The sequence below is a fragment of the Corvus moneduloides genome, chromosome 16, assembly GCF_009650955.1.
Source record: "Corvus moneduloides isolate bCorMon1 chromosome 16, bCorMon1.pri, whole genome shotgun sequence".
NCBI classification, from domain to species: Eukaryota; Metazoa; Chordata; class Aves; order Passeriformes; family Corvidae; genus Corvus; species Corvus moneduloides.
In genome coordinates this window covers 8,527,171-8,536,663 of record NC_045491.1, presented here as the reverse complement: position 1 = coordinate 8,536,663, position 9,493 = coordinate 8,527,171, and the positions used below count along the sequence as shown (strand labels likewise).

The following is a 9,493-nucleotide window of genomic DNA, read 5'->3' as shown; positions in this document are numbered from 1 at the left end:
ATCCCGGATTCCCTCTCCTCGGCACTCGGGATGCAAATTAAAATTGGAATTAAAAATAATTTAAATTGGAATTAAAAATTGAATATTATTAATTGTTTTATGAAAACATTTCCATTAATTCCATAAAAACATTTTCTTTATACAAATATTTTCCTTTACTCCGACATCCCATAATTTCTCTCCTCATCACTTGGGATGCAGATTTTTGGATTCAAAATTACGTTTTACTGGGGTTTTTTAATGAAGGTATTTCCATTAATAAAACCATTTTCTTTAGAAAACTTTTCTTTATAAAAAGATTATATTGATAAAAATATTTCCCTTCACTCCGGCATCCCATAATTTCTCTTCCTGTCACTTGGGATGGAGATTTTCTGGATTAAAAATTAAACATTAATTTTTTTAAACAAAAATATTTCCATTAAGAAAGCCATTTCCTTTCTAAAACGATTTTCTTCATAAAAATAATTTATTTATAAAACTATTTCACTTTACCCGACATCCCATAATCCCTCTCCTCGGCACTCAGGGTGTTGGAATTAAAACTCAAATTTTATGAATTTTTAAATTAAAAGATTTCCATTAAGAACAACCTTTTCTTTATAAAAAAACATTTTCTTTATAAAACTCTTTTCTTCATAAAAAGATTTCTTTCTTTTCCATTTTTTAATTTATTTCTCTTTAAAAAACCTTCTTTAATTAAAAAAATCATCCCCTGCTCTTTCAACTCCACCAATTCCAAACCATTCCCAACTCAAATCATCCGCCAAGGATTTTTTCCCCTCATTTATCCCAGCTCCACCCACGGATTTCAAGGTTGTTTTCCTGCTTTTATTTGGAAAAGCTCTGCCAAAGCTGGGTCACCTTTTCCGTGGGAGCAGCCCTGCCTCTGCTCCAGGGCTCCGAGCTGTGGGGAGCACTGGGAGCACTGGGAGCACTGGAAATTGGGGCAGAACGGGAATTTCTGGGAGCACCTCGTGTGTCCCTGCTCGGCTGGGTCAGGAAAACTCCAGGGAAGGGAATATTTAAAGCACCTGGAATGGGAAAGGGCACAGAGAGGGCAGAATTCCCCTTTCCCTCCTGCTGTTCCCAAGATTCCCTTTTCCTTTCCGTCCCTCCGGAAGGAATGGTGCTGGAGCTGCCATGGGATACCCGGATCTTCCACTGCCTTCTGCAATTAATGGGAAGCAGTCGGAAACAGGAGACGGAAAAGGAATGGGAAAAATAAATTCAGAGCCCAAAGTGACCTTAAATAAATCCCCAAAGTGCTTTTTCCAAGGAAGTGACTGAGGGTGAGGAAGTGCGGGCACGAAAATCATGGAATCCTGGAATGGGTTGGGTGGGGAGGGACCTTACAGCTCGTCCAGTTCCATGGGCAGGGACACTTCCCACTGTCCCAGGGTGCTCCAAACCCCATCCAGCCCGGCCTGGGACACTCCCAGGGATGGCGCAGCCACAGCTGCTCTGGGAATTCCATCCCAGCCCCTCCCCACCCTCCCAGGAAGGAATTCCTTCCCAAAATCCCATCTAGATCTCCCCTCTTTCAGCCTAAAGCCATTCGCGCTTTTCCAGCTCATGCACAAATCCCAGAGATTTTATTGTGGCTTCGTTTATTTCCTTTTTTCCCTTTCTCCCGCTTAAAAAGATGCTGAAAGCTCCCAAAGAGAAATTCTTTCCATGTGATCCCAGCACTTTTCCTCTTGGCGGGAGCCCTGGATGTGGTTTTGGGTTCTGTGGTGGAGTTTTTGTCATCCTTTCTTTTTTTTTTTATCCCAAACTTTTTTGGGTTTTATTTCCATCCCTGGGAGAGGCCCTGCAGAATTCCAGACTGGCAGTGAATCCCGAGGAAATCGGAGCGGGACAAAGGCGCCAGAGCCCAGCACAAGTTGGTGCAAGCAAAGAAACGAGGGAAAAAATTCCTTTTGCCAAGGTTTCCTAAGGATCCAGCCTGACTTTCTGTGTTTCTCTTGGATCCCAGCACGGAAGCTGCAGCCTGCCCGGAGAACTGAAGCAGCAGCTGAGGAATAGCAAGGGAAGGAAGATCCAGGGATTCTGCGGGACGAGGTGAGTTACAGGGATCGGGATAAAGGGATTGAATCCCCTTTTGCTGCAGGAACGCAGCATTCCCACCCTGCTGAGCAGATTCCTTGGGAAAGGCAGGAATGAGGGGCTCTGGAAGTGCCAGCTCAGTGCTGAGCTGGCTTTCATTTGTTCCGGTTCAAATTCCCTATCCCGTTATCCACCCTGGACACTCCAGGCCGGAGCTTTTTCCCCGCGGGATGCTGCTCCCAGCGGGATGGGGATGGATCCGATGTGGCTGCGGGAGACGGGGCAAGAAAGAGCCATTTCCTGCAGTCTCCGCAGGAAAGTGGAAACTTTCAGGGAATTGTGCTTCTCCAGCCCTTGGGAATGTGCTGCTCGCTCCGGAGCGGGCTTTGGGATGGGATTGGGATGGAAGCGTGGCCGGGCGGGATCCAGGCACCGCATCCCGGTGGGAAAAGCCCAGCCGGGACCTTCTGCAGGGACAAGCCCCACTCCTTCACTTCTCCCAGCGCTGACAAATCCCGGGAAAGCTGCCTTTCCATCGGGAAGGGTGAAGGAGGGATCGGTGCCGGCCGCTTCCATCAGGGGGATTTGTCCTGCGGGAGGAGCTGCCCTGGGAATGACTTTTACTGTAATTCCTGCTGAATCACAGCCTGGGCTGGCTCGGGAGCCGGGAATTCTGCCAGGGAGCCGCCCAGCCTGGAGCAGGGACAATTCCAGGATACTGCAGGAGTCAGAGGTGCGGGCAGGGACACGGGGAAGGAGACAGGGAAGAGATGTTCCCTTGGGAATCACGAACGTCCTCCTGCTCCCTGTCCCAGGGCAGGGTGGAAGCTCGGGAATATGCAGGAATCCAGGTGCACGGGAGTGTTTCCATGCAGCCTCTCCTCCCACAGCACCTCCATGGAGTTGTGTCAATCCATCCAATCCCTCAGCTGTGCAGGGATATTTCCTTGGGAACCTCGTCTCTTCCCATTCCTGATGAATTCCCAGCTGGAGAGAGCAGGTGAGTGCCCCAGAGGCTGCTGCTCAGGGATGGCTCCTCCCAGGACAGAAGAATTCAGGGAATCACCCCCATTGGAAACAGGCCCGGGCTAAAAAAGCACCAGAAAACAAAAAATAAACCGGATAATTGGGAAAGAAGCTGCAAATTCCCAGAAAAATATTCACCCAGGCACTGCAAATCCAGATGCTGCTCCATTCCTGGATCTCTCCATGGCTGGATCCCGGTTTTTCCTCCATTCCTGCCTCTCTCACAGCTCCAGCAGCACTCCCAGCCCCTCTTCTCCAGCACCCCGGGGTTGTATAAACACCCCGGACATGGACATCGCTCATCCTCAAACCACGACCGGCACTGGGAATTCCTATAGCACTTCCTTTTGGGGATGCAAATATTCCTGCCTGGGAGTTCTCCAATCCCTTCAGCTGCAGACAAACTCCTGGAGCCGGCTCCTGAAGGATCTCCGGGATGTTTTGTCGGACAAGAGCTGCCGGAGCTCGGCACTGGAATCCGGCAGCATTTTCCTTGGAAAACTCCTCTGGTGTTTTGGGCTTTTCCACAAGGAGCTGCCCACTACGAAATTTTAGATCCTCCTGGGGAAGCAAATCAAACAAATCCCGGAAAAATCCTTTCCAAGAGGAAGCGCGGTGTCCGGACAAACCCAGCCCTGCGGATGCCTCGTTTCCCGCCGCTCCCGATCCAAGGAGCTCCGGAGCCGTGAGGAGCTTGAGGCTGGAGGGAAGACAAAAGGTCAGAAAGGCAGAACTGGAATATTTTCCATGTCTGGAATGGTGCCGAGGCTCGGGGCCGGCACATCCGTGAGTTTTCCATCTCTGCGGCACCGGAAAGGTTTGGGGTTTAATGTGGGGTTTTAATCCAGTTTTGTCCCGAATTTAAAGGGGCAGTGCCTGGTGTTTTCCATGAATTTTAAGCGGGGATACTCATGGATTCCTTTTCCAAGCGAAGCCCTAGGAATAACAGGAAGGAAAATATCAGCAGGAATTCCGAGCATGGTTCAGGGAATCCCAGAATTCTGGAGGTTGGAAAAGCCCTCCAGGACCATCAGGTCCATCCTGGGCTGGTTTTTAGGACTTTTTCCCCATTTAACCTTCCTGTATTTCCATTCCCAGTTGGAAGCACAAAGATGGCTTAAAAAATTAATGGAAATGAGAAAGGGTTTAATGACATGGAATTCAAGCCCTGAACCCTGATGGAAAAGGGGGATTGATCCCTCCTCCAGCTGCTGCTGGAATGAGGCACAATTAGAAATCCAAAGGTATTTCCAGTTCTGATGGACTTCAGGAAAGAACATTCCTTGCTCTCGGAGGGGAAGTCATTGTTTTCCTGCTAATAAGGATTTCTTGGATTTCCAGGAAGCTGGAAAGGTGTGACTGACACTTCTGGAGCAGGGAAGAATGGGAAGAAAACATTTCCCGGGAATGCTGCTCCAATCCAGCTGCTGACGGGTTTTTCCTCCTTATTTTCCCCTCTGGCTCATTTTGTTCCCAGGGACGCAGCTCCAAGGCTGGATGTTCTCCCTCCTTCCCTGCCTCGGGGTGTCCATGGAATGGCTTCTGAAATCCAGGCCATCCAGCACCCCCTTCTCAACCTATTCCAGGAATTCCAGCTGCCGGAAGAGGAGCCATTCCCATCCTGGGGTCAGTCTGAGTCCATCTCACTAATTGGACTTTGGAGAAGATCCACAAGGGCATCGATCCAAGAAATCTGTCCTGGATGAGGCACCAGTGCAATCAGTGGAATGACACTAATTACACATGGAATGGGAATGAGTGTCCAATCTCCAGCTGCCGTCCTTCCCTAGGAACGGGTCAGTGAGGAGCCAGAGAAAATTCCTCTATTTTCCCCATCTAAGGCATTTTCTCCCTGGATTTCTCCCAGTATCAGTTCCAGTTTTCCCTAGGAACAAGTCAATGAGGAGCCAGCAAAAATTCCTCTATTTTCCCCATCAGAGGCATTTTTTTCCCTGGATTTCTCCCAGAATCTGCTCCAATCCCTCCTTAGGAACAGGTGAAAACAAGAGGAATTTTCTTCCTGGGTTTCTCCCAAAATCAGCTCCAGTCTTTCCCTAGGAACAGGTCAGTGAGGAATCAGAGAAAATTCCTCCATTTTCCCCACCTGAGGCATTTTCTCTCTGGATTTCTCCCAGTATCCAGAACCTTTGCATATCCAGAACCTTTGGAGCTCACCAGGAGCAGATGAAAATAAAACAAAGGATGCACAAACCCAGGTTTTGTGCCGAGCAAATCCCACTTTGTCCTAGTTTGGTGCAACTCTTTGGATTTCCATTCCACATATTGGAAAATCAGACTGGAAAATACACACAGGAATTCCGATCAGAGGAGAAGATGGGAATGGAGAAACCATGGAAAGAAGTCACCAGCAAGCAGCTGTAGGAGAACATTTTGGGAGAGAAACACTTTGGATTTCTTTTTGTTTCGGTTTTCTTCCAGGCTTTTCCTCCCCAAAAAAATCAGTTTCCAGCTCGACATTTGAATAAAATTCCATATTTTACCTTGAATTTTGAATTTTTTGGGATGCTGGGGCACCAACAAACCAACAGAGTAACACTTTTGTCTTTTCCCCTGAAATTTTCCGTAGGGGGTGTTCCAAGAGCAGCCGACTTGTCCAGCGGAGCTTCTGCTCCCAGCAGGTTTTGTTTGGCTTCGGATTTTTTTTTCCCATTCTTTTGTTGACCTGATGTCTCTTGGCAGCTGTCGCTGCTAATTCCAGCCAGGGATTGCCTTTCCCGGCGCTCCAAGGGGCATCAGTCCCACCCGGAGTCTCCCGGTGTCACTCCAGGATCCGTTAATAATTAACCCCAAGGAAAGCACTCGCCAGGTGGCCCTGATTGGGATCATCCCATTAATGGTTTGTGTTCCCTTTCCCGCTCCAGCTGCTCCCGAGGATGAGGGTTGTGATCCTGCTGCTCCTGCTTTCCGCCGGGAATGCCGCATCCCAGCCGGAGAAGGCGCTGCCCAGGCGGCGCCTGTCATGCGTGAGGTGCTGCGGGCCTTCGGAGCAGCCCGTGTCCATCATCTCCCAAAGATCCACCAGGATGAGCGGGGATCCCGAATATTCCGTGCCCAAAATCCAGCCCACCATAGACATCACCATCCTCAAAGGTGGGTGCGGCTCTTCCTCGGTCCTTTCCTGCAGCAAAATTCAGCCCAGGACAAGGGCAAGGGATGCCCAAAATGTGCCCAAAACAACATCAAGGGGTGCCCAAAAAGTTGCCGTGCCCAAAAGTGCCCAAAACAAGGCCAAGGGGTGCCCAAAATGTGCCCAAAAGTGCCAAAACAAGGTCAAGGGGTGCCCAAAATATGGCTGTGCCCAAATGTGCCCCGAAGTGCCCAAAACAAGGCCAAGGGGTGCCCAAAAAGCTGCCGTGCCCAAATTTGCCCAAAATGAGGTTAAGGGGTCCCCAGAGTGTTTTTGTGCCCAAATGTTCCCAAAACAAGGTCAAGGGGTGCCCAAAATGTTGTCGTGCCCAAATGTTCCCAAAACAAGGTCAAGGGGTGCCCAGATGTGCCCAAAACTGCCAAAACAAGGTCGAGGGGTGACCCAAATGTGGTTGTACCCAAATGTGCCCAAAACAAAATTAACAGGTCCGCAAAATATGGTGGGTCCCAAAATTCCCCAAAGTGCCCAAACAAGATCAAGGGGTGCCCAAACAAGATCAAGGGGTGCCCAAAACAAGGTCAAGGGGTGCCCAAAATGTTGTCATACCCAAATGTGCCCAAAACATGGTTGTGCCCAAAATGTACCCAAACAAAGGCCGAGGGGTGCCCAAAATGTGGTGGTGCCCAAATGTACCCCAAAGTTAATCCTTGTGGGAACTGGGAAGGTGCTGATGTCTGACCAGTATTCCCAGGTTAATCCTTCTGGGAATGGGGAAGGTGCTGATGTCTGACCAGTATTCCCAGGTTAATCCTACTGGGAAGGTGCTGATGTCTGACCAGTATTCCCAGCTTGGGGAAACAACGCTCCAGCAGCTCCTCCGCTGGCTGTCTCCAGGATATTCCTGGAATCTGTGCTTCCCGTGCTCGTGTTTGACACACTTTTCCTTCACCTTCCCAGGTGAGAAGGGCGAGATGGGAGAGAAGGGATTCCCTGGAGCAGCTGGGAAGGCGGGAGAGCGAGGATTACGTGGATTGAGTGGCCGGAAGGGGCAGAAGGGCCAGCCCGGCCCCCAAGGCCACTCCTGCAAGCAGCTCTTCGCCGCCTTCTCCGTGGGCCGCCGGAAGCCACTGCACAGCTCCGACTACTTCCAGCACGTCACCTTCGACATGGAATTCGTCAACCTCTACCAACACTTCAACATGTTCTCCGGGAAGTTCTTCTGCTACATTCCAGGGATTTACTACTTCAGCCTCAACGTGCACACCTGGAATTTCAAGGAGACCTACGTGCACCTGATGAGGAACGAGCAGGCCGTGGCCATCCTGTACGCCCAGCCCAGCGACAGGAGCATCATGCAGAGCCAGAGCCTGATGCTGGATCTGCAGGAAGGGGAGGAGGTTTGGATCAGGATGTTCAAGAGGGAGCGGGAAAACGCCATTTACAGCGAGGAGTCCGATGTTTACGTCATCTTCAACGGGCATCTGATCAAACCCGCCCTGGAGTAGGAGCTCCTCAACTCCAGGGCAAGCTTTGGGCCGTCCAGCAGCGTCTTCCCTCTAGAAGTGCATCTCTAATTCCTTTTGGAATGGGTGTAGCCCTGGAAGAGTTGTTTTTCCACATCTGTGTGGATCCAAGCTGCACAAGAATTCCAGAAGGTTCCCAGCTCCCTGTAAAGACCCTCAGGAACATCCCTGAAGAGTTGCCAAGTTGGCAGCAAAAACTTCACTTTGCTCTGCGTCTCCTGTCCCCTTTGGAATATTTGTAGCCCTTGGAAGTGTTGTTTTCCACCCCTGTGTGGATGGAGGGGACTGTTCCCACTGCACAAGAATTCCAGAAGCTTCCCAGCTCCCTGTACAGACTCCCAGGAACATTCCTGGACAATTGGTCCAATTGACAGCAGAAATTTCCCTTCTTTCTCTGTGTCTCCCATTCCTTTTGGGATGGCTGCATCCCTGGAAGTGTTGTTTTCCATGCGTGTGTGGATGGAGGCGACTGTTCCAAGCTGCTCAAGAATTCCAGAAGTTTTCCAACACTCTCTGTGGCCCCTCAGGAACACCCCAGAAGAGTTGGCCCAGCTGGAAGCCGAAATTCCACTTCTTTGCTGTGCTTTAGACAAGGAATTGTAATAATTAGATTTTTATGAGGATAATATAATTATCCCTAAGGAGCAGAGCGGTTATCCAGGTGCTAATTAAGCAAAAATCTTGGCTAATTGGAGCCCCAGCCCCCGGCAGCACCAGGGTGGCTCCTCTCAGGCAGGAGATTTGGTGTGAAAATCAAGATTTGGCACAGGAACGAATCCCAGATTCCGGTTCTGTTCCATTCTGTGGCATATCCCATTATTCCAGCAGAATGGTGGAATTAGAGGAACAACAGCACATGGATTTGGGAAAGCTTTTCCAGGGAAACAGGGCTCAGTACAACCAGAGAAAAACTTCCCATAAGAACATCCAAGCTGGCTGGGAATGTGCTTCCCAATTTAACGAAATGGTGGGAATTTGGAGTTTGCCAAGCCAGGATTTCAGGCTGTGTTCCCGTCTGGAAATTACCATTTTGGAGCTCCATCATTTTGGGAAAATGGTGGAAAAACTGGAAAGAAAAAAGATATTTTTTTTAATTTTTAGGGATTTGGGGTTTTTTATTTCCCGGAAATTTCCATCTTGGAGTGTCATCATTTCTGGAAAATGAAGGACAAACTGGAAAGGAAAAGGAGCTTTTCTTCAAGCAGTGATTTTTATGGATTTGGGGTTTTTTCCTAAAAAATTATGGATGGGATAGTGGTGCATGCAGCAAAACCCTATCATTTTATCCCATTCCTTCTTTCCCTTTCTCCCAGTCTCTCGTTTGCTTCCTAAGCCATTTGTACAAAGGATCCAGGGAAATTCTTCCAGGAAAATGCTGCCTTGGACCTCACCTCCCCCAGCTTTGGGAAAAGTAGCTGAAATAAAGATTTTGCTTCGAGTTCCTGGAGTTGTTTCTCTCTTTTCCATAAGTTTTTCCATAAGCTTTTCCACATTCCCTGGCTAGGAGCACCACACTGAACCTGGAAAAGTCTCTGGAGACAATTTGAGTTCCTTTAATCCAAAGGATTCCCAAAAGGAAGCTGACACCAACTCTTCTCCTCTAAATCAATCCCAAATCTTCAAGATCTCCCAATTCCCCTGAAAATAGGGACTTTGAAGTAGAAAATTCCCAATGAAAATGGATCCCAAGCCTTGAAACCCCGAGCGTGTTCCTGCATCCCTCAACTTGCATCCTGAAAAGGAACCCTGGGAAATTCCCATTTTCTAAGCCACATTGGAGAGCTCC

General features: G+C 49.1%; 1 protein-coding gene across 1 annotated transcript; it reads left to right on the top strand.

Moving 5' to 3' along the window:
* The first annotated feature begins 1,809 nt into the window (after positions 1-1,809).
* On the top strand, positions 1,810-9,145 carry C1QTNF8 (C1q and TNF related 8). Its single transcript, XM_032126347.1, has 3 exons — positions 1,810-2,064; positions 5,958-6,186; positions 7,142-9,145. The coding sequence occupies exons 2-3, from the start codon at positions 5,970-5,972 to the stop codon at positions 7,687-7,689; spliced, it is 765 nt and encodes a 254-aa protein (XP_031982238.1). The 5' UTR covers positions 1,810-2,064; positions 5,958-5,969; the 3' UTR covers positions 7,690-9,145.
* The last annotated feature ends 348 nt before the right edge of the window (positions 9,146-9,493 follow it).

What these genes read in the sequence shown, in the direction of transcription:
- C1QTNF8 (XM_032126347.1), top strand. Translation starts at nt 5,970, where the DNA reads ATGAGGGTTGTGATCCTGCTGCTCCTGCTTTCCGCCGGGAATGCCGCA. An exon ending in AGACATCACCATCCTCAAAG is followed by an intron (nt 6,187 to 7,141) that starts GTGGGTGCGGCT and finishes TCACCTTCCCAG; the next exon opens with GTGAGAAGGGCGAGATGGGA.